The sequence below is a fragment of the Macrobrachium nipponense genome, chromosome 4 (assembly GCF_015104395.2).
Source record: "Macrobrachium nipponense isolate FS-2020 chromosome 4, ASM1510439v2, whole genome shotgun sequence".
NCBI classification, from domain to species: Eukaryota; Metazoa; Arthropoda; class Malacostraca; order Decapoda; family Palaemonidae; genus Macrobrachium; species Macrobrachium nipponense.
Window position 1 is genome coordinate 138,093,175 of NC_061100.1, and position 26,469 is coordinate 138,119,643.

Here is a 26,469-nt window from a genome sequence, read left to right on the forward strand (position 1 = left end):
GTCTCATAAAAAGATAAATAAATTATCTCATAAAAAGAAAAAGAAATTATGTCATAAAAAGATAAATAAATTATCTCATAAAAAGATAAATAAATTATCTCATAAAAAGATAAATAAATTATCTCATAAAAAGATAAATAAATTATCTCATAAAAAGATACACAGAGCTCATGAATAAGGGTGTTTATTTAATGAATAAGACCAATTTTTCTTAGGTACTTTATTATACCACATGAAAAGCTATGTTATAAAAATTCTCCGTGACTTACAGAAATAAGTATACGACACTGCGACAAACATAAACATACAAACACACAGCACTACAACATAAATCACAATATACAGATATATTTTGACCAGCTTACCACATTCATCAAGAAAACGTAATATTCACATCCGTAAAATACCGCCCCCCCCCCCCCCCCCAACAATACCACCCACGAATTGAAATGCCCACAGTCTCTTAAGTAAACACCTCATCCCTTCTTGAGTTGCGTGAGATGATTTCTTCTGTGAGGGCAGCTGCTGACGACGATGAAGGAGTCCTGCGTTAAGAAAGAATTCGGTTTCTCTCGTCCCTTGAAAGAAACCAAGGATATGTTAAGAATTTTGTAGCTTTAATGAAGCTCTGTCATTGGTACTGCATGAAGAAGAAGAGGAAAACGAATCTCTGAAAGAAAGTTCCAAAGCGACACCTGGGTTACTGTATATGCCAGCCCATCATTCTTTGTACATGAAATTAATGAAGGGCCTTCCGACCCTACGTTGGCCCCATTTAGGCAATAGCTGGGCTATCCTTTGATATTGCCCTTACAATGATCGCATGGGAGTGACTTCTAGTGACTATGATGACTGTTGGCCTCCCGGTTCCTTACTAAGTTGTTTCACCTTGAAATACTCAGGTGTTTTACTTTATTTATTTATTTATTTTTTTTGCTTGTGGTTACAGATTGGTAACTTGGTTTTTTCTGGTATTTTATAACCACAGCCATTGTTCAACAGAATTTGATCTTTTTAAAACTTTTTATTTTTATTTTACTAACAAATCAAAATGTACTTGCTTGTTAAAGAAAAGTAGTACAGTGGTATTTGAAATATAATCCGAAAAGAATCACGTGGCGTTCAATACTTTTTGTTCACAAATCACTGGGATTCCTTCATGTTACACGAGGACAAGTATTGCCAATTAGGAAATTGTTTGTAAGACCTTGCCCGAGATCGTTCATTCCCAGCTCGTCATATATATACAAAATATTGTCTTTTAGACTTTCAACTTGCCCTTCGAAGCTGCTGAAAAATACTTTTGAAAATTCCAGTGTTATGTTTTGTCAGATTATATTTCAATTAATCACTACGTCAGGAAAAGAGCGTCCATTCCATTTGGAAAAGTTCACGAACCACCAAATACTTTTTCAGTTCGGCCATCTTCATAATGTCATGGTTCCGGGAGTTGACATTTACAAAAGAACGCTTTTGTAAAAGACGAAATTGATAATTGAAATCACAATGAACACGATGAGACAGAGGCGGTCTATCACAGCGGCAAGGAGGAGCCAGTCTAGTCCCGGACTGACGCTGATCTCCCCGGAATAGACGTGTCCGTTTCCGTTCTCCCGAAGTTCGAACTCGTCGGACTTGAGGGATCGGCTGTACGTCTGGTGGTGGACTCTGGACACCTGCGGGAGGAAAGAAGGTCGAGGGGGTTAGGAAACTTTCTTCCGGGGTGGTGGGAATTCTGTTGCGAGACAACACCTGAGATGAGAATTAAGTATATGGTGTTCCAGAGATGCTGGAGAAATATGTTTAATTAATTCATATGCAAACGCCCAATGTCACAGATATTTCATGTATAAATATATATATATATATATATATATATAATATATATATATATATATATATATATATATATATATATATAGAGTATATAGTATATAATCAGGCTGATCCATATCACAATAGTTTGACACGTCGTAACACTTTGCAGTTTCACGTCGGGAAAGAGGAAGAGGCTGGAAAAGGGGTGGGGGTGTGGGGGGGGGGGGGGGGGCAGGGAAACGAAAGTCACATGACCTGGTAAGGGAACGGCACTCTAGGGTAGATTAGATATAGGGAAGGGGTTAGTATTCATCCCCACTGAATGTGTGTTTGATCTGTTACCAGCGGAAATAATATGTACAATTCTTCTGCTCTTCCAGCTCATGCTGCTTCTCCTAAAAATTTGGGTGCTTCCAGCAGTAATAACTGCAATGGCCACTGCCACATTTATATATTAACGACCTGAATCGTTCGTGAATCTCTTGCAGCTTGATACACTTACACGCACTACGCCATTATGTTACGCAAAATCTCACCCTTATTCGATATTAACACCCTTTTTTATTTTTTAGCACACTTTCACTCCCGTCTCCAGCCTTTCTAAGACTACCTCTCTCTCATCCAAACACTTTTCATGTTATGCATTTCTCAATAACTTTCGTCCATCATACTCTTCAGGGGAAGATGCCACATTGTCTTTTGATAAAAAAACAAGTAGGTTAAAAATACTTAATTCTATGTCGTTTATGCTTAGGGATGAAAAAGCTAATATTGTAGCAAAAATAATAGCAAGATATGTCTTCCACATCCTAATACAATGGCCTGGTATCAATAATAAATATATAGGTAATGTGCAATTAAGTTACAAGTTAGATAATCATGTATGTATAATTTGTTTTTGCCTTGAATTTCAACTTTTCATTCAATAGCTGCTCTTTCTCTTTTAACTTTTCATTCAATTGCTGCTCTTTCTCTTTTAACTTTTCATTCAATTGCTGCTCTTTCTCTTTTAACTTTTCATTCAATTGCTGCTCTTTCTCTTTTAACTTTTCATTCAATAGCTGTTCTTTCTCTTTTAACTTTTCATTCAATAGCTGTTCTTTCTCTTTTAACTTTTCATTCAATAGCTGCTCTTTCTCTTTTAACTTTTCATTCAATAGCTGCTCTTTCTCTTTTGAATTTTCATTCAATAGCTGCTCTTTCTCTTTTGAATTTTCATTCAATAGCTGCTCTTTCTCTTTTGAATTTTCATTCAATAGCTGCTCTTCCTCTTTTCTAAACCTTTTGCAAAGCCCCTACTATCTTCCTTGCTAGATAACTATTGCTATAGACAGACAAAATGGCAAAAGTTACAGTAATATTTCATGTTTTATGTTGGACATTTTTTTTTAGAGATATTTCATGATATTAACATTCCACTCGGTACTTTGATAGGTACCTCGCGTGTATATGTTATATATGTATAATATATACATACGTGTGTGTATATATAATGTATATATATATAATATGTATATATTATATGAATAATATGATATATACATATATATGTATATATACATGTATGTGTGTGTGATAGTTTACCACTAATACCTTGGGGATAACGTAACCCAAAAGGATAAATATAACGACCCTAACTAGGATTCGAACACTGATGGCTGAGCTGATAAAGTCATTGTTATCCATTCACTAACCCAAAATGGCATACGTCCGAATCTGGATTAGGCAGGTGATCGTGTCATATGTGATTCTTTCATATGAGTTATTCCAAAGGTTAAGCAAGTACTGTATAAATTGGTTTCTAGAGGCTTCACACACACACACGCACACACATATAATATATATATATATATATATATATATATATATATATATATATATATATGTGTGTGTGTGTGTGTGTGTGTGTATACATGTAATGTATTTATGTATATATATATAATAATATATATATATATATATATAATGTATACATATATTTATATACATATATGTAAATACTATTTTATTTTTATCTTTCTCAGTGATGATGATAGATCTAAAGAATGCGCTGAAAACACATGATGCAAATTGCTATAATAATTCTCCTTTAACACTGGTGAGAGAGGGAGAGTGAGAGAGAGAGACCATCTTAAAGAATCTGGACTAATCAGGAAACCAGCAATTTTCTAATCCCTCCATCTGTCAATTAATCACGCGACGCAAACTGTGCCTGTGGGATTTTTTTGACATAAACCCCATCCCTCAAAGGATGGGTCAGAATCTGTGAATGTTAACAGGACGACCCCATCATCGTTTTGCAGATTACTGTCATTAAATGACCAAAAAAAAAAAAAGTGGAAATAAAACTAGTTGGCCTTCTCCAGCCTGCATTCGTCAAAGGAAATGAAGTTGATAGTTGACAGTGTTATATACTGACGCATTGTTTCCTACCAACCGTCTGTGGATGCAATCATAAATTGAGCCCACATGTGGTAAACATTCTTTATTTTCTCTGGGTGACTAGCAAGTGGCATTATTCAGCTGTTTGTACCAAGAATCTTCGGCCAAAAACAGGTTCTAATGACAACGCGATGGCATTTTGCATGACTTAGAATTGTTGATAAATACTGGTCTTTCGCAATGAATATCTGTATATGTCAGAGATATTTACAGTTCAAGAACAGCATATCAAATTCTCATCAGTTTTTTTACTTTGGAGTCCAAAGGTTACAGAGTCAAAATGATGTACATAATATCAAACAGACGTTCAAATGAAAGTGATTAGCCTGATAATGGTACTAATTATAGTAGTAGTGCTAGTAATAGTAGTAGTATAGTAGTAGTACTTCCATGCATGTATTCTAGATGCAACGTTTAACTGTACAGATAATATTTAAACGCGATAGATGATTCAGAAATATGATGTGAGCAAACGTGCAGTCATGGTAGTAAGTGCCAGTCGCCTCTCACCTCCCAAACCGTGAAACCTACGAGATTCTTGTAGTTCTGGAGGCAGAGAAAGCTGGAGAGGAAGACCAAGGGCGCCTTGACGAAGGACGAAAGCCCCGACGTGTGAGGATCTCGGGCCAGCCGTAGGGACAGAGCCCCGAAAACCAGGCTCGCGATGACCAGCATGGCTTGTTTGCATATCATCTCGACTGCAAAGAGGAGGAGACAATTCATTAGTGTTTTTGGAGTATATTATATATATATATATATATATATATATCATTGAGCTACAAATTTCCTTTAATATCTAAATTCACTCTACTTCGGAATTGATATATTTTCATATATGTACCGAAGGGGAATTTTTTAGTTGATAACAATTTCGCCCCCACATGGGATCGAACCACTGTCCAAGTGGACGGGGACGAAATCAGGACCCAGTGACGCTATCAAGTCAGCTAACAGAGACGCTATAAGTTCATATCGATTCTGACCTTACAAATCACCCTCGAACTCGGTGTATTCGTAATTAGAATCGATATGAAACCCCGTCTACCATGTTAGCCAATTTGAACGTTTGAAACACGTAGCCTTATTATGAATAATCATCACATCGAACCGTGATTCATTTATATATCATTGAGCTACAAATTTCCTTTAATATCTAAATTCACTCTACTTCGGAATTGATATATTTTCATATATGTACCGAAGGGGAATTTTTTTAGTTGATAACAATTTCGCCCCCACATGGGATCGAACCACTGTCCAAGTGGACGGGGACGAAATCAGGACCCAGTGACGCTATCAAGTCAGCTAACAGAGACGCTATAAGTTCATATCGATTCTGACCTTACAAATCACCCTCGAACTCGGTGTATTCGTAATTAGAATCGATATGAAACCCCGTCTACCATGTTAGCCAATTTGAACGTTTGAAACACGTAGCCTTATTATGAATAATCATCACATCGAACCGTGATTCATTTATATATCATTGAGCTACAAATTTCCTTTAATATCTAAATTCACTCTACTTCGGTACATATATGAAAATATATCAATTCCGAAGTAGAGTGAATTTAGATATTAAAGGAAATTTGTAGCTCAATGATATATAAATGAATCACGGTTCGATGTGATGATTATTCATAATAAGGCTACGTGTTTCAAACGTTCAAATTGGCTAACATGGTAGACGGGGTTTCATATCGATTCTAATTACGAATACACCGAGTTCGAGGGTGATTTGTAAGGGTCAGAATCGATATGAACTTATAGCGTCTCTGTTAGCTGACTTGATAGCGTCACTGGTCCTGATTCGTCCCGTCCACTTGGACAGTGGTTCGATCCCATGTGGGGCGAAAATTGTTATCAACTAAAAAAAATTCCCCTTCGGTACATATATGAAAATATATCAATTCCGAAGTAGAGTGAATTTAGATATTAAAGGAAATTTGTAGCTCAATGATATATAAATGAATCACGGTTCGATGTGATGATTATTCATAATAAGGCTACGTGTTTCAAACTGTTCAAATTGGCTAACAGGGTAGACGGGGTTTTCATATCGATTCTAATTACGAATACACCGAGTTCGAGGGTGATTTGTAAGGTCAGAATCGATATGACTTATAGCGTCTCTGTTAGCTGACTTGATAGCGTCACTGGGTCCTGATTTCGTCCCCGTCCACTTGGACAGTGGTTCGATCCCATGTGGGGGCGAAATTGTTATCAACTAAAAAAATTCCCCTTCGGTACATATATGAAAAATATATCAATTCCGAAGTAGAGTGAATTTAGATATTAAAGGAAATTTGTAGCTCAATGATATATAAATGAATCCCAACGGTTCGATGTGATGATTATTCATATATATATATATGATCACGAAACTACCACATACATCCATTTAAATGAAAAATTTCCCACATTACCACAATTTTTTTCCTTTTTAAGACGAGTGATGGTGATACAGACAATCCACTTATACCTTTTCCTAACCCCTCCGCCCCCGCCGGAAAAGTTTTAGGACCCGAAAATATAGAAATAAAAAGAAAAAAATCAGAACAATCAACCATGACTCTTTTGCAATCATCTGTTGCCAATCTATCCTGTGACCAAACAAGTCTAATCACGGGGCCTGCATATTCAACTGAGAGAATCCTTACTGATGAGCGGAAGATGTGACGGCGTGATGTTGATGATGTAGGATGAGTAGGCGATGAAGACGACGTGTAACAGCAGACACAGAACACCGAAGGTCATCTTCTCTCCCGCCGCAGGAGGCAGCATGAACAGGACCAGCGTCAGGAGGCTCATGCCTGTAGGGGAGAGGCGGGAAAAGAGATCTACAGATAGCTGGTGGTGCTGAGTGTTGATATTCGGAGATGTGCCGAGATGTTTTCAGCCTTATATCAGCATCTTTAAATAATAATAATAATAATAATAATAATAATAATAATAATAATAATAATAATAATAATAATAATGATAATAATATTGTAAATTGTCTTCTCTATTTTTCTAATAATAGGGAAGACTGTTTACAAGTTAAATGCGGCTGACGCAGCAATATCTTTTAATAATACTTGTTTGGAAGAGGGTCTCCTTCCAATGAATACTAATAATAATAATAATAATAATAATAATTAATAATAATAATAAGAAAGGTTAACTAATAAAGAATGTGTTAACATGCTTGCAAATAATTATGTATGTACTCACATTCATCTTTTTCATACAATACGCGCGCACGCACACACACATTATATATATACATATATATATATATATTATATTATATATATATATATATATAATGTATATATATGCGTGTTTAAATATATATGTGCATGTGTGTACAAAAGTGTGTTTCTATGTATGTTGGTACACTTCTAAGTGTTGGCTTTTTTACAAAATAAAATTTTCAAGTGATGTAAATCTAGACCATTAGAATTATAGATAATCCTTTGCATTTATATATATGCATTTTATCACATCACCGTGATTCCTACACAGGCATTAAGCTACAAGTGTCCTTTAATTTATATATATTGATATATGTTAACTAAAGGGGAATTTTTTAGTTGATAAGAAATTCATCGGCTCATCGACTCCAACCACGGCAGTAAGAATTCAGGACGTACAGTGACGCGCTGTAACCCACAAAGCTATCACGAGGTAGAGCGAATTAGATATTAAAGGACATTTGTAGCTTATTGCTTTTACAATGAATGACGCTTTGTCTCCAAACACTGGACAGTAGTTAATAATTGATGGATTTATTCCTGTAAATTAACGTCGCAGAGACCCAAGTTTGGCGACATTATTTTTTTTAAACTATACTTCAGTGTCAGCCTCCCTTCCCTTATTTGTAAATTAAACTTCCTGTCATTTAGGAGGTCAGCTGGCTTTATTCTGTTCCACCTCACTCATCCAGCCTATCGACAGGATTCCGTCTCTTACCCAGAGCTGGTCCTTTGACTATCCAAGCGTAGGCCGGAGCGTTCCTTTCGACGTACATGCTCATGCGTATGGTAATGTACGGCTCCACGCAGCAATTGTAGAACCGGTAGTCACGAATGATTTTGGAGTCTAGGAGATTCCAGTACCCCCTCGTCAGATTCTGTCCGCTTTCCGTGGTTCGCACCGGCATGTCGATCTGCCCAGAGAGAGAGAGAGAGAGAGAATGAAAATTCTTCAAACAAGACAAAAATCCACTGATATGCGAAAGAATATTCAATCGCGTTATTTTGAAAGGAGTTCGAACAAAATGTGACGTTTCCATTCCTTTACCTCAGGCTTTTCATCCTTGACTTGAAGGTCAATGGTGTAGCCGTCGTGCACCCAGGAGCCCAGGATGGTCGTGCAGTTGTGCTTATCGTGCGGCCAATGGGTGAGATCCATAACGCAGGTAAAGTGAAGTTTAATGGGTGGAACAAACAGGACTTTTCCCACGTCGTAGACGATGACCAGTGTGTTGCCATAGGTCATGTCTTTCTCTGGCGTTGCGCTGAAACCGTACAGGGAATGATGTTGAGGAAACCTCCAGACTGGATAATGAATAATTTGACGTGGCTCTAATTGCAAAAGTTGCAAAGGCGAATAAAAATAAGCTTGAAATTCATGAAGAATATCAAGAAATTCATGTATTCGAACGAAACTGCAGTCCGTATATAAAGCAAATTAGATAAGAATCTAAGAAACTTATTCAACCGAATATTGTATGAGGAACATAACTGGATGGTCAACGAAGAAAAATGGAATATGTAACTATGAAACAGAATGAAGAGTGATGAACGGAGCTATTATATATATATATATATATATATATATATATATATATATATATATATATATATATATATATATATATATATACATACATACATCATATATATACACTATATATATGTGTATATATATATATATATATATATATATATATATATATATATATATATATATATATATATATATATATATATATTATTCCCCACTCATGAGAGAATGTTTCCCGTAATCGTAAATTCGAGCAAGATTTATACATTAAGAACAATGAATGAAAGAGCACAGTTGCAGGATTCCAACTTCCTTTCAGTAAGGTCAATTCTTGAAACGGGTAAATGGACGCACCAGGAAAACAAACTCAGATGAAATGGAACGCCTCTTGCATGTATGATATAAGGTTTAATTTTCCCTACCTGTTATACACATCAATATCAGGCTTCCAAACAAGATTGTGAGGAATCATAATCTTCCTTATCCCACCATAGCTCATGGGATCCCACGACAGTCTAGGATCCTTCCATTCCTGAAGGAAAAATTAAATAATAAATACAAGCAATATTACGATGGATAGCACTTAACATTATTCTGCTTCTGACAACTATTCATCCTGATTTTTCACTTTATTTGGATTTAGACATTGCGGGTAAGACAGTAGTTTTCGTGTTTTTTTTTTTTTTTTTTTTTGCAAAGTTAGTCAGTATCTTTAATTCTGATTTCTTTAAGTTATGCCCATGCTAAGAAAAATTCATCTTAAATTCACTTATAATTTTTTGAACAAGATACTGTTCTGTTTCCTCTCAAGAGATTTTCAACCAGAAGGGATCAACCAAAATGGGCTGATGTACTCACATTCACCATCCAGGCATCGACCATTAGAGAGTGACTTTCTTCAATCTGTAAGAAATGGATGACATCTCTCATAATTAAGTTTTGAATATTCTTTAATTTTAAGGGTACTGAAACATAAATTCAGAGAAAAGACAAAGAGGGAAAAGTTTGATTTGTTAACACTAATTATATATACTCAAACCTTCTAAGAACCCCTTTAGTTGTAAATACCGGCTCTATTTCTCTCTGTCTGATGCTTACCATTTCGAAGTGCTTGATCGTGAGTCTAAACTCGACCATTGTGGACGCAGCAGGCAGCGATAATTTGTCGTACTGCGCCAGGAGTTCGTGACGTAACAACTGTTCGTATTCGTTGAAGCCATCTGCAGAGAAATCAGTCAGTCATTATGAGGATCCATTGCTACGTACAAACACTAACATCTAAAAGGAAATGTATATTTTTTTTGCTGTAAAGATGGAAGGTTATAACATTCTGGAGCCTCTCCCCCCATACACATACATGCACGAATACAAACACATGCACAAATATATATTATATATATATATGTATATATATTATATATATATATATATATATATATATATATATATAAAGTATAAAACACTCTGGTTTAAAGCTAAGGACTATATTTTGGTGGAGACTGACTTCCACCCTTATCAAGTAGTGAATGACAGAAGAAGTTACATTGGTGAAATATATAGTGGGAGATATGCCCATAGGTGATGGCTGGGGTCACCGCTAAGCCAGCGTTGGTTCCGTTCATTGTCTTAATCCGCTTCATTGCCTTAAGGAAGATATTGTCTATATGTCAGAGTCCCAGGCTCCATTGGAAAGGTTGATCCTATTATATTGTTGTTTTATCAGTGAAACTTCTGCCATCTGACATTTCTAGCAACAGTTGCTCTTGTATAAAATTAAGGATGAGTCTAATTTACGGTGTGGTTCATGTTATTAAATGAGGGAAATTGCCGAACTATGTTGTCCATATCTAACCAAGCATTTATGTTGAGGTAATATTTCCGAGAGAGATTTTCCTGTGAATCCATAGTATGACTTATCACAATCCCTACAGGGGATTTCATAAACTTCTACATCTTTAGGAACTGGTTTCTGTTGAATGTTAATTAAGGATTTCCCACATGTATTTGGATAAGTGAAGATAAAAGGGTTGGGTTGGCCTAAGGTTTGTGTAATCTATTGTAAGTTATCCATGTGTGGGATTATGATTTTGTTCGTGTATTTTTCCTTTTCTTTGTTTTCTATGGATTTGTAAAAATGCTCTTTGCTTTATTTATGGCTTTTTCTGTCGTGTGTTTGGGGTATTTCAACAAGATGAGTTGATTTCTGATTGTTTCAAGTTCTTTGTAAAGACAATCTGGGGAGCAAATTCTCAGGGCTCCAAGAAATAAGTTACTTGCTATGCCGAGTTTAACTGAAATGTCATGATAGCTGTAAAGATGTATATGTATGAAAGTGAGAATGTCGATTTCCTGAAGACAGTGAACTTGTAGATGTTATTAATTTTGATGATTAAGACATCTAAAAAGGGGATTTGGTTATTGTTTTCCCATTCTACTTTAAATTTTATGCTTGGGACCAAAGAATTTAATTTTTGTAGAAAGACATCAAAATCGCCCCACTCACTTTTCTAGTGTGTTAGATGTCGTCTACATAACGAAGCCTAATTATATCTACATGTTTGATAGGGTTTATAATTACTGTTTCGAAATACTTCATATATAATTTTGCCAAGTACTTTCGCATTACTAGGACGTAAGTGCTTAGCATCTCAATGTTTCACTCTTTCCTTCGTGGATTTAACTTTGTTCATAAATGTATCACTTTTTTTACCTTTTCGTGATTTAAAATCACATACACACTAACTCAAATATATAATATATATATATATATATATATATATACTATATATATATATATATATATATATTATTATATATATATATATACACTTAGTAGATTAAGGCAAGTAGGAACACAGAGGAATTTGACATTATGATAGATTTATTTTCGACGTTTCGCAATACATTATTGCATCCTCAAGGAATTCTGTGATAGATATAAATAAAATGATTTTTTTTGAAAACTTTTTAAAAATGATAAAATTAGAAATAATAAGTGTCCTATTAGTCGACTTAACAGGAAACCTTACTTAAAGCACACAGTTAGTTACGTTAAAACACAAGTTAAATTAAAAAGAAAACAATAAAACTGAACATTAATCTACACTTAAGCAAGGTTTATTGACAAGGTTTTATTTAAAAAAAAAAGAAATAAATAAAGGAAGAGAGGAGCTAACCTGCCTGAGCAATGTCTGAGTGAAACTAAAAGCAGAAACGAAAAGTAAACAATAACAGGCGTTAAGAACAACAACAAAGTCAAGATAAAAAAAGTTGAACAGCTGAGGACTGGGTATTTAAAACAGGAACAAGTTGTTTTATTTTCAATGTATCTAAGATAAAATAAAACAACTTGAGACCGGTCCCGATGTTAGTTTGAAATTTATTTCTTTGGAACAAGTGACCATGTTTTCATGACTTCCAAAACACACACACACACACACACACACACACACACACACACACACACACATATATATATATATATATATATATATATATATATATATATATATATATATATATATATATATATATAAGTACACACACTGCGATGAGTTAAAGATAATCTACTTGAAGTAGCTTCCCATAAGTTTGTGACCCTTTATTCCGAAATTCACTGGTTCCTTTCCCCCGACTATGACTGTTCCCTATGCCTAAAAGAACTGCTCATGACATGTAACTATTGTTACTGAATCAGAATTCCGTTGAATTCAAACTCTCAGTTATACTCTTGAAAAATGATGGGACTGACAAGAATAGGGATTTTAACCACATTAGATGGTCGTGATTGTTCTTTAAGAAAACGTAAAAAGGCAGCTCATTTAAACTTCCTTCCTTCTCTCTCTCTCTCTCTCTCTCTCTCTCTCTCTCACATGAGATCCAATTACAAGTCTCCAAGTATTATTCCGTTAAAGTTTGTATGAATTAATCTGTTTGAAACTCGCTTAAACATCGTTTACATTATGTAAAAAATGCTATTGTTCGGACTGTTAGAGCATAGTAGGTAAATTGCTATAAGAAGATAAAAGTCTATTTATAAATTATCATAAAGAATTTAGATAAAAATTACGAGTCCACTTTTCTGAAGCTCCAACAGAAGCAACAGTGAGCTTCAATCTTCCTTAAAGTTTGGATTCAAAACACTATTAATCAGAGGCACTGCCAGGCAGCGCAGTGTCAAGAAAGCCAAGAGCCTTCAGTGTCAAACAAAACAAACAAGGATTCTGTCACCTCCGTACCATTGTAGCATTACTCGCTCTTAGCGTGCAGCGTCCAGGCCACTGCATTCCACAATAAACTTTGCGATTATGGTAATAGATTTCACTCATGCGAGCACTCAGGCCATTTACTCGCAATTATGAGAATGTCACTGCCTTATCAACTCCCAGTATTTTCTTTGGGTCCACCGCAGGACAAAGAATTGACTCGGCTCCCTCGACAGAGGGTCCTTCGAGTGTTATTGTACGACCCAAAGGAAACCTAATACTTAGGATGGAGTCTAAATTAAGTCGATTAGGAGCAGGATTCGATCCTGCCTCTCGGAGAGGAGGGAAGGAGGCGGTTCATTGCAGGCGGCGATAAGAAGAGTTTATTTTGGGCCGAGTCCTTATGCTACCGTTTGAGGAGTTCCATCATGGCTGCCACTTGGGCAGGGACGGGGTTAGTTGACTCTTGACACTCGCGAGATACATCAGCTATGCCTTGAGGTTTTCTTAAAGGCTCGCCTTTCTTACGCACCTATAATTATTTCATATTTGTTTGCAACTTGTGCATGAAATGCGTAAATTAAAGTTTAAATTGCAATTAAGGTGCGAGTATAATTCCACATTCAAGGAGAACAGCATATTTTTTATGACTTTTAGTTTTAAGGTTATTTATTCTTTTCCTGGTGACTAATATTTTACCAGAGCTTATAATTTTGGTGAATTATTTCTATTTTCTCATGTTTTGCATTTTTCATGTGTTTTATATCAGTTCTTGTCACCTAAAGACTCAAAATAATCAGTGCTTCCATAAACTGTTTACTTTAACTTTTCTGAATCTAAAAATAAAATAAAGGAAAGAAACGCCCGGAAGTGTTAAGTAATATATAGAAAATAAGAATATATCGGGTACCAAAAGATTCACACCCAGAAGAAGCCGTTACACGCGCACGTGTTTTCATCAAGTGGTAGGCAGTATGTTTATTATACGTTGTATCATAAAAATTTTGTTTTATAATTCGGCATTGAGCGAATGTTGTAGTATTGAATTAATAATCATTTAATGTTAATTGTAGGTTGATAACGAGTAGTTCTCGGAACATGTCCCAATAATTATGCGGTAATAATACTCAGTTTTGGCTCTGGTGTCGTAGGTAATACACACACACACACACACACACACACACACAAACAAATACACGCACTAAAGAGAGTGAAGGACGCAACTCAGCGGTTCCGACCAAAGCCACGCCCTGTGTTCTTACAAGTTAGCAAACTTCGCTCGGGGCTTCCTGCTGGCTACTTCACAGTTGCAGAGGGATATTTCCGAAGTCATCTGATACCTATGACCCGTAGCCCTGGAATCGAGATAAGAAAAACCGTCTAGGCTTTTATGGCTGCTTGACATAAATCATTGTTTAAGATTTCAATCGGTCTCGGCTAATGTTATGTAAATAGCGTGCAACTGACCACCTTATGCAAAGCTGTTTTTTTTTTTTTTTTTTTTTTACATACATCAAGAAAATCTTTATAGCTTTGATTCCTGATTGGTTATGCTAATGTCGATGGAACTGCGCCAGCTTCTGGAGCGTTGTTTTTTTTGTTTTTGTTTTTTTGACACAAATTATTGTCGCGCTGCTTTGAGCCTCCATTCAGTATTTCACACAAAAGGTATATTTGGTCCTTTATTTCCTATGGAATATTAAATGCATGATGGAGCATGTTTACAAATTTCCTTTCATAGTTTGAGTGTCTAAGTGTTTCTCGGCAGGAAATTCCAATCGGTGTGAGAAAATCAAACCGCTGCGCTGGGAAAACGAAAGGACTTCTCTCTCTCCGGCGTAACAAAAGAGCTGCATTTGACAATGACTGCGCAGTTCGGGAACCTCGGAGAGTTGCACTGGCCAGTGAAACGACTACCCTCGAAATAATGATAAAAATGCAATGAAATGCCTTATAACTCAAGTGTGTAGCTCTTATTGACTCGTAAACTGATCGATAAAATTTTAGCTGCATGCATAAACTAACGTTAAATGGGTGGTTACTCCGTTACAGTGGAGTGAACCTCTTTGTCACAAAGAAAATACTGTCTCTCTCTGAAAAATATCTGAAAATAAACTAAAAGTAAATATTGGCCAACGAAACGCACAATCACGCTTACATACATACACACACATACTACATACATACATACATACATACACTGTCAACTGTACACTCGCACATTAGAATGAGATTTAAAGAAATATTATCATTACTGTCACGAAAGTTATTTACTTCTTTAGAAATTAAAAAAATAAAAAAAAGAGGGAAAGGCAAACAGCTTTTGACTATAAAACTTCAAAATATCATAGCTAGAAAATTAATCGTCCACGATAAGAATAAGGAAGTTCACCAAAAAAGATAATTAAAATGAAACGATAACTCCTATGAAATGAATGTGAACAGAAAGCATTTACAAAAACCAGAAAATAATAAAATAAAAATGTGTGAAATTTCAGAAAAGGGAAAGAGATTAAAATAGTTAATAGAATGGCACAAGATAAAATACAGAGAAACGATATAATAAGTCAGAATATCAAAAGAGAAAACAATAGAAATTTGGAATTAAAAATCCTAAAAGAATGCAAATGAATTCTGAATTGTAAAAGAATAATATGAGAACTTGAAAAGCAAATTAAAGTGTATTTTTTTTGACAAAAATGCTTTGATGGAGAATGTTTCTGTCTAACATATAAAATGAGTTACTATTTAAAGAAGGAAATGCAGATAGATATATATCAGGGATGAAACCGGAAAATAAAGACTCGAAGTTACCGAAGGATATAAAACAGTAATATTATAGAAATAAACTGCATCACTTGCCATAGAAAACGAAAAATAAAAATAAAATTTTTTTTAAGCAAGCCAAATAGTATAAATCGAAGGAAAGGGGAAATGAATGAAAAGGCTCAGTGAATAGAATCAATTGTGTTAGTAATCACAGACGTTTAATTAGCGATAAGGAATCTATGGTCAGATTTTCCTTACTTGTGCCGGCCATGAGCAAGCAGAAAGATGTGACGAATTGGTAAATGAGCAACATGGTCGTTAGGAGTCCCTGGAGGTTAATTGGCATAAAGACAGGTGTCGCTCAGTCACGTTTAATCCCAGAACTCTTGGCCATGAAGTAGGTACGAACAATCTGTCGGGAGAAACAAAATACAAACTTCAAATGAAAGCGTAAGAAAGATTTGTTTTTTTGTTGAGGTATTCTAATTCATTTATTGCCTTATTGATTTCCCTACTTTTACATTCAACCGTTTATTCATTCTTTTCCTCCTGTTACACCTTCCAAACCTTTTACTGTCAATTTCCGTATCAGCGCTGAATGACTTAAATCCTATATTCAGTTCACTTATATAATATTCAAGAACACGTCATTGGTAAAAAATAATATATGATAAAAAAATTCGATTCATTATTCCTTGGGAATCTGTATCAATAGTGCATAGTTACAATTTGCATAAGTGCACGATGCACACACTCTTAGATATAATTTGACAGGGTAAACTGTACCAACTTACCAGATTCCCCTAAGTAAATATTAAGAGCAGATTAGCTCGCCGAGAGAACAGACAACACATAAATCACTGGGCAACCCGCAGACAAGCGCTAATGGGCCAAAGAGGAGTCAAGTGCCTAATTCACTCACTGAAGGATTTACGACTTACGCAAGACACGATGGAAGAGGAAACCCGGATAGGTTGTAGTTGTAGATATTATAATAACCACGCGGTCTTGCTGATTATGAGTCACGCTGTGAAAAAGGTTGTTCTTCTGGTGTACGACTCAAGTGCTTGTGGGAAAACTGGCACACAATTAAGGACACGAAGTTTATTTTGGACTAACTATATGCGGACAAGCAGTTATGGAGATGGTTCATACATACTGATATCTTTTCGTAACTTCATTGTAGCTGAGTCAACCAACACTTGTCTGATAAAATTATTTTAGTTCCATTACTTTAATCAATATCTCTGGTTATGAAAGCGGATTTTCTCTTTCCCAACTATCTGATTTTTTAAATCATACAGGTTACATTTACGGAACCTGCAAGAAATTTGGATGGGAATGTGGAATTGTTGCAGAGAAATGACATAATCCAACAACGCTCATGTATGTTCAGACGTCCTTAGACAAAATGAACTATCACCATCATCTTCGGTTCCATTTCCCAAAGGTGGCAACAATTCATACATATGAATTTCCAGATATTGTGAAATACAAAACTTAATGCGCAATTATAAAAATCAATATTATGTCTATCCTTTTGAGCAACCCAGTCTTGACCTGAGTCACTGTTGAATGAGGAAATGTTGAACTCTGAAAGTCATTATGAGCCAAATTCCAAAAGCTTTTCTGATCATGAATCCAAATCAAAGCCTTTTCTGACTGTAGACGAAATTCCAAAGCTTTCTGGCTTTGAATGAAAAACCAAAAGCTTCTCTGGCCACAGATGAAATTCCAGAATTCTTTCTAGATATGGATGTTTACTAAAAGCTTTTCTGGTCAAGGAGGAAGTTCCAAAAGGATTTCTGACAATGGATGTAATTCCAAAATCATTCTGGCCATGAATGAAATTCCAAAAGTTCTCGGTTAATTGTAGTTTTTCCCAGGATTGAGTTGAATATTCTAAGGCTTCTCTGGAGATAGATGGAAGCCCAAAAGATTTTCAGTAAATAGAAAAGTTCTTCGGCGGTGTACGAAAGTTCGAAAGTTTTCTCGAAGAGGATTAAGCCCAGATGATTTTTTGCAAATGGGTGTTTTAGCAATAGTTAAAAATCTGGCTCGAAGTTGTTAAAAGTCAAAAGTGGTTTTAAGCCCTAAACTTTTCAAACGATGAACGAAAGCCTAATGGAAGTCTCGTGAACGGGCCAGCATGTCTGCCTGGGGCATAAGCCGTGGCATAAGAACCCATTCTCAAGAGAGTTAGAGGGAAGAGTGGAAAGAAAAGGTCTTGTGACCAACCAACAGGTAAAGTCGAGGCTCATCATCGCCTTATGCCTCCATGGTGGTCTCATCCAGACTAATCCTTCAATTCTACGACCTTTGACCCTTTTACGTTATCCTTCTCCCTCACCCTTTCCATACTGGCGTCATTTTGTGTGCAAGATTTCTGTTTTTATCAGTTGATGTATTGTGCTTTGGAAGTTCCTTATTATGCTACGAATAATATATTCGTTATTGGATAGATGATTTTTGTTTATAAATCATACTGAGGATACAAAACTAAACCCTTCGCTAACTTCCTTAGAATAGAGTATGACTGGTGAAAGAACCATTAATTAGTAATTGGAGATTGTGTGTCGTCATGACTCGAGAAAGAATGAAGCAGGAAAATGTACCAACTGACACAAATGATGAATAGCAAACAATAACCAATTATTTAATTATTACATCATAAACAAGAAAAAGAAAGTTTGCTGACGTGCAACTCCAAATGTGATGGATCCTGGTACAGGCCTGAGAGAGCCCAAGGTCTGAAGCACTGGTTATGTGATTATTCTGGCTATGTGAATTCTCTGCTCTGGCAACGTAGATACTTGAGTCAGTTGAAAATGATATAATTCAAAGAACGGCATTTTGAATGCCAACGGTTGCACACTATTTAATGAACATCATTAAGTTTCATCAAGAATATGTCCATGCCAAAGACCGTCAAGTACAACAGTATAATACAGACATACATACATATAAAAGTGCATTTGTAATAGCCACACAGTGACCTCTAAGCGTCTCAATTTCTTCAAACTTGTGATGAGCTTCACACTACAAAGCTTGAATCCAGAATGAAGAAACACATAATTCTAGTGCCGTTTTTCCGTATCAGTTTTATACATAAAAAGGACTTTTTTGCTCTATTATTTAAGGAGCCACGAATCATTCCTGTGAATCATCTAAATTCTACTTGTGTGAAGCGAAAAAAAAGGAGCCACGAATCATTCCTGTGAATCATCTAAATTCTACTTGTGTGAAGCGAAAAAAAAGGACAGGTGAACCTTTTAAAATAACATAAGAAAAGTTCATTGGGGTTTGTTTTACCCTAAACCAACGATAGTCCCGACGATGATAAGACTAAAAGGACACATAGAAACAAAGTTCTGGAACTGGAGTGGTTGATAAAGAAGAAAGAGAGAAAACGACTGCAGTCGACAAGACTACTGAGAGCCTTTCGACATGTTTCCGTAATAATTAATATTCATGCCTGTATGTATCGCCAACTTTAGACAGAAGTTTATCCTTGAATTTCGTGTTTTGTAAACATCCCACTCCCTTCCTGTTTGCCTATGTAAGCAAGCATTTGAGCAAACATATTAATGAGAGAGAGAGAGACAGATGACTTTTTAAATGTGAATTCATTATCTATAAAAAGCGATGATACTACAGTTTCAAGTATGAAAATTGTCCGTCGGGGGAAGACTTGACAGGAAATCACATGCCTGCGTTATTACTCTTGGTTAACAAATGGCTTCGTACATGCAGACGACCTCTTGAGAGTTTTAGATAGTTAGTGTAAGTTGTAACCAGGTAATAAGCTCAAGGTTGTCATAAATAGGTTCATTTATTGATCTAATTTGTTTTTAATACTGGTACTAATACTGCTTCACTCCGTTTTTTACTTCGGGCACTAATACTACTACTAATATCTTTTAATAATTAAAACAGTACCATTCTTTATATGTTTAAGGCCATGTAGAGATAAGTGATAAACTTTTCAGCTTGAGACAAATATACAGATATAGTATACATATAAGGACAATTTGTTGAAAAGAAAGAGTGAAAGGCTAATCTCTAAAAACACAACATCCCAGTAGAAATAACAAGGCAGTTCTTCAAACCCTTAAGAGACGGGAGTTCGCAGCGGGCAAAATCACCCTCGACCAATGAAAAAACCAATAATTCAAATGACGACACCTCATGAAATGATAACGTGAATCATTTGAATATATTATCTCAGCTGGTTGTCATACCTAGAGTAGTCACCAGGATCAATTGGTGTTATAGGGTTACGCGGAGAAGAAACGCTTAAAGGGCATAAAGGACCCTCGGGTTTATCCTGAGTTGGTTTGAAAAGCAGCGAGGAGATGCTTGACGCCGGTTGGCTGATGATTCCAGGGAACAGAATTACGCTTCTTTAACCCTCCTGGCCGGTTAGGGAATAATAGACTACGAGGCCAGGCATGGCGTGGCGTGAACAAGGAAGGCCAATCCATTTCGCAAATATTTAGACAAAAAATTTCAATAAGGGGACTGATTTATGGCTGCGAGGGGTCCTTTTCACGCTGCTTTTATGGATTCTACATCACAGTGGGTGATAGGTCTTGAGGATGAAGCTGATTAACCAACGTGTTGTCGGGAAAATTATGTTCGTATGGGGCGCTCGGTTTATGGTATGTTCTCTGACGAAATTATCATGATTATTGTTACTTCGGTTATGAAGCCGACTATGTTGACCTTGGTGTGGTCGTTGTCGACTTTTGTTGTTGTTGTTGTTGTTGATGTTTTCAGTACTTGGTAGTATCTGTCTTTCATGAATTATGATCACCCTCATTACTGGGTTTATCAGTCAGTACTGTTGGATTGTGATGCCTTTTTTCGTGTTGTGTCTGTTACCTGTATTATTTTTTGTTACATCATTAGACTTCGCTGATTCGTGATTATGTTCTAATATTTTTTTCCACCCTAATTAATTTGTCAGGGTCGAAGGTGGGTGTAATGGTTAAATGGAAGAACCCATTTATTTGATATCGCAGAAATTGATACTAAGAGGCCTGTGGTGGGTCATCTAAATCCCGCACATATAAGCCGCAATTTTTTTATTTATTTTTTTTTCGTAATTTGGACTTTTACCTGTTTTTCAAGATCACAAGTCAGTTTAACCATTACTATTATTTTTCTCTGAATCTGAAGAAAGTTAATGAGTAGTTACACTTGGCCTATTTTTAAGGTACAGGTCAATTTGAAGGTCAACATTTAATTTTCTCTTATTTTGAGGTAATAATTTTTCAAAGTCACTGGCCAGTTCGGCTGAATTTTCTTTTTATTTCATTTAAGGTTAAATTTAGCCCTGATCGTTCAGGACTATTTAAGAGGTCGGTATTGTATTTTTCTTTAGGAATCTGCCTCAACTGTTGTTATATTCCCGCCAGGCAATCTTGACCTTAACGTTTTTCAAGGTTACAGGTCAATTAAAAAACTGAAGAAAAAATCCTTTTCCTGGTTGAAGATAATGTCGAAACCAGTTCTAATATTATCCGTTTGTTAGAAGAATTACAATTAAAATATTTTTTGTTGCTATATTGTTGTTATAATTGTGTCGAAGTCACTTATAATATCTGTTTGTTAGGAGACATACAATTGCACTCTCTTGTTGTTTTTGCTATTATTATTATTGTTGATTAATACCGTGCAGATGCCCCCTTCTTCATTCGCGAAAAAAAACTATAAGTAATCTCCAATTCAATAGCAAGAGGCGTCAAAAACCTACACGAGACTTAGTCCAACGAGATAGGTTCAGGATAAAATCTGCTGTCTGTAAAACGCGTCTTTTCGTGACAAAGGAAGAAGATAAATCATTTTGCGATACGCAGCTTCCACCATTCCGGGGGCCCTAATATGCAGATGGCGTGCTTGTGGTTTGCACGTTGGGTGCTGCATGTTTGCAAGTTTGCATGTTTGCAAGTTTGCATGTTTGCATGTTTGCATTCAGGAGATCATTTAGCTGCATTTCGCAGACTGAGTGTGCTTGTCCTTTTTGTTTCCTTTACGTCTGAGAGAGAGAGAGAGAGAGAGAGAGAGAGAGAGAGAGAGATGACGAGAGATGAGATGTATTGAGAGAGCGAGAGAGAGAGAGAGACGAGCGAGTAGGGAAATGAGAGAGGCGGAGGAGAGGGAGAGGAGAGAGAGAGAGAGAGAAGAGGGCTTGTTGCAAATGAACTATCACGACAACAACTGCGATTTTTTCTGCTGCAAAACAATAATGCCATTACTGTTACTGCGTTGTTGATACAGTTATGATAATAGTAACAATATCAGTATTAATGAGATTAACAAGGACCCCTGATAAACATCAGTAGCATTATGAATATAACCACAACGATTCACATGTGTCGGAAATCAGTGCTGGCTACTGATCATTAGGGACAGATTCATTTGACCGTAGAGACATATACACAGATGTGTTGGTAACTGAACGACATAAAGAGAAAGAAATGGACAGATACGCGTGTATTCTAACAGCAGTGGAGACTGTGCCGATGTTATGCAGTGAGGCTAATATCAGGCATGTGAGTTGGAACCTCTGTGGAGAGAAACATAGACCATGGAAAAATAAATCTTTAAATTAATCTTGCAATGACTGAAAACCAGTAATTGGAATTGTAACACATTTAATAACAGCTTTTACTTTACAAAATGATTCCTGGGAAGTTATAGAAATATTTTTTTTTGGTCCTGATTTACTGGAAAACATGCTTAAAAATCAAACTAGTGGGAAAATCTGTCGTAAAATTTGACAGTGTATCCTGAAAGGCTTCCAAATAGCGGTGTCTTTTGTTGAGAGGTTTTTAAAAATCAGTATTGTAAAATTCATTGTGGATAGAATGCTCTCTCTCTCTCTCTCTCTCTCTCTCTCTCTCTCTCTCTCTTCTCTCTCTCTCTCTATATATATATATATATATATATATATATATATATATATATTATATATATATATATATATATATATTCTCTTTGTCAAACCAGCCTCAGGGGAAAGAGAGAGAGAGAGAGAGAGAGAGAGAGAGAGAGAGAGAGGAGAGAGAGACGGGAGACGTCTCGCTCGATGGGAGGTTAAAGAGCGTCCTGGATGAGACTCACCTTTGTTGTGGCGTGAGGTTTGGGTGTCAGCGATAGCCTTAAAAGTTGCTCAAGTTATGAAAATGTGTTATTGTGGGCAGATGCCATCACGGGCCGCATGCGGGTCGTTCTGCCTCTTATCGGACGTGTTCTCGCGGGGAGGATGTCATTATGGAAATAAGAAAAAGGTGGGTGGAACTTTATCGGATCCCGAACAATGCATATGGTACTTTTACTGACTCTCTCTCTCTCTCTCTCTCTCTCTCTCTCTGGCCATACAAGTCGGTGGCAGTGCATCTAGCTCACAAATGGATGACCCTTGTTCGAATTTCGAAGAGGGCGAGGAGCGGCGGATGAGTACGTTCCCTAAAATTCATCTGTCTTTTTTTGACCTAAGAAGTGAATTAGGTACCTTCTTGTTAGAAGACTATTGTGGGTCGCTGCTAGGAAGAGAGAGTGGGAGGAGAGAGAGAAGAAGAAGAAAATAAAAAACATGTTGGTGCGAAACCATTCATAAGATATTCACTGGGTAGTCTCTCTTTATCTGACTGTCTGTCTCTTTGTAAGCTGGAAGGCGCAACTAATGGACAGACAGCCATTGACTAATAAAATACTACGGTAACAATATTCGGCATCTCAGAACGAAAGCTTCACGTTTTCATTATTAGAATCAAATTATCAAGGAAAACTTGAACGAATAAGAGACAGGTCTACTGATGAGAATTCTAGTGGAAAGAATGAAGTAAACGTAAGAATCTCCAGACGAAAACCGAAAACAGAGAGAGAGAGAGAGAGAGAGAGAGAGAGGCTATCAAAATACATTTCTGTATGGCCTGAAACCACCCCCGAACAAACAGACGCATGCGCACAATGGAAGACCCTTACGAGCCTGTCCTCCGCCTTGGAAATCAACATGATAACTTCCCATTGCCGACAACAATAGCCTAATTTGCGGGAAGACTCGCGGGGACCCTCTTGGACGGAGGAGCCTCTGTGTGACAGTTGTGGGCTTCGCCCTTCCGAGGCGACGTTTCTCCTCCTGCCCACTTTCTTTCCCCCTTTTGCTTATCTTTAGGGCGCCATCGATTCCAGTGCCTGCTGTGATTCATTTCTTAATTTCTTATTTTCATCTCCCTGTAACTTTATGTCTCGTTCCTGGTCTGTGGTTTTTTTTTTTTTTATATATATTATGAATTATAGAAAGGGATTTTATGATTCAAAATGACAGAACATTTTATTCTTTTTTTCTATCATTATACAAATTGCATAATAATAATAATAATCATAATAATAATAATAATAATATAATATAATTAATAATAATAATAATAATAATAATAATCATGCATATTACGAATGATTATTAGAATAATAATTATGATTTTATTTTATCATCAATGCGATAGGGACTTATAGATAGTGGAACTTCGCTAAAAAAAAAAGTGCTTATGTTTTCTAGACATTTTCAGTGCTTTTCTGTCGAAATTTTCATCTCTAGTGGAACTTATGAATGCTATGCGTCAATTTTATATATATATATATATATATATATATATATATATATATATATCTATATATATATATATATATATATATATATATATATATAATAATATATGTATGAATTTTATATATATTTGTATTTATATTTGTTTATATTATATATATATATATATATATATATAATATAAATATATATGTAATGTATAAATTGTTTCCATCCTTCATTCGATTATTTCTGTGTCTGCCACATTCCATAAATTTTATAATTCATTTTGCTTCTACCCTCTAAGACTAAGTAAAAATCATGTAAGAATTGCAATTGCTTTCTATGCTACAGAAGAATAAGAAGATAAAAGTGAAAGTCCGTTTTCTTCATTATTGTCAATCAACGTGATACTGATAACCACATTCCCCAAAAGGATGCGCCTCGAGGAATGAAGACTATCTATTGTCCTTATTCCATATATCCAAAGTACAGGAGTCACAAAAGAAACTAGACTTGGAAGACGGTGATATCCTCCTGCGCAGCCGCTGCTACCGCGACCATTCATCTTGCGAGAGATAGGGCCAACCCCGAAACCCACATCATCCGAGGCCTTTGAGTGGCCGTGGACCTTCTTCTTGTACCTGTCACACAGAATCCCGATCCCACTCTATCCGATGCTCTGCGTCTCTCCAGGGACACGACAACGCATCTGCTATCGTGTCACTACCTTGTTCAAACGTCAGCTCTGTTTGATCTATGACTCATGAAAAGGATGATGGCCTGGCTCGGCTGAGGGAATGAGGGTGGGCCGTTGCGCAGATTGAAATAGAGGCGTTAATTCCAGGTTGGCCCTTATATAAAGAGGCTTATTTTGACTTATCATCGATGCTCTAGAAAAACTGTAATACCTGCAATTCAGTTTTTTAATTTGTTTATCCTATTTACTTTTATCTTTTTCATTTCGCTCTGTGCAATGAAAAATAGTGATATTGTTAATACCGCGTAGGTTGGTTTGTTTACTTACGTGTGCGCGCTTGTAAGTTCAAGGGTGAATGCTGGTGAATGTTTCCAAACCTTTTGCGAAATTTTCTACTTGAAATATATAAAAGGTAATAATTTACACTCTTAAGAGATAAATAAATATATAAAGGATAATAATTTACCTCTTAAGAGATAAATAAATATATAAAGGATAATAATTTACCTCTTAAGAGATAAATAAATATATAAAGGATAATATTTTACACTCTTAAGAGATAAATGTTTAAACAACAGTGGTAGAAGACATGGTACAGATTCTCTTGAGGTAGGAAGAATGACCATGCAAGAATGGTACTACGTGTAAATAACTTGACTCTAATAATGCACAGTTAAACAGAAGTCTTGATTAAGAGCAGACAATCAATAATTAGTTAACAATTGCTTTTTTCCAAAGAACAAAGCTATTGAAAAGCATATTTCACATCATGAATTGCATTTTATAAGAATTGAATTTGAAAATAGATAGCTCTCAGTGAATGCATACAGAAATCAGTTGTTTTAAAGAAACTTTTATTAAAGAAATGCCCATCCTTTGATTTACTTTCGTTACTTTGATGGTTCACTAATGGTAGAGGTGAAAGAGACCAGGAAAGTGTTAAATGTAGGGGCGGAAAATGTGGTAGGACGGGTGATTTATCGTAACTAGGAAGCGCCTGTACACTTGCAGGCTACAGGTGGGTGGCCCAGTGTGTTTTCGCTATGGATGGTTCAGTTCTGAACGGCTGCTGGAGGATAAACGACTCTGTGACTACTGTTTGTTTTTTGTTTGTTTGTCCTGGAAAATTGTGTGTATATACATATAATATATATATATATATATATATT

General features: G+C 36.0%; 1 protein-coding gene across 3 annotated transcripts in view; it reads right to left on the reverse strand.

The window, feature by feature from the left end:
• Positions 1-205: 205 nt before the first annotated feature.
• Positions 206-26,469, reverse strand: part of LOC135211223 (neuronal acetylcholine receptor subunit alpha-6-like) — a 58,954-nt gene continuing 32,690 nt past the window's right edge. For 2 of the 3 annotated variants that reach the window (XM_064244479.1, XM_064244478.1), the window contains exons 2-10: positions 16,266-16,419; positions 10,132-10,253; positions 9,892-9,936; positions 9,456-9,565; positions 8,548-8,764; positions 8,218-8,413; positions 6,921-7,073; positions 4,771-4,958; positions 206-1,676 (exon numbers count right to left, since the gene is read on the reverse strand). In XM_064244479.1, coding sequence (XP_064100549.1) covers positions 1,458-1,676; positions 4,771-4,958; positions 6,921-7,073; positions 8,218-8,413; positions 8,548-8,764; positions 9,456-9,565; positions 9,892-9,936; positions 10,132-10,253; positions 16,266-16,353 — 1,338 coding nt within the window. In that variant the 5' untranslated portion in view covers positions 16,354-16,419 and the 3' untranslated portion in view covers positions 206-1,457. The remainder of the gene's footprint in view (positions 1,677-4,770; positions 4,959-6,920; positions 7,074-8,217; positions 8,414-8,547; positions 8,765-9,455; positions 9,566-9,891; positions 9,937-10,131; positions 10,254-16,265; positions 16,420-26,469) is intronic. The other variant, XM_064244480.1, reaches the window with a different exon arrangement.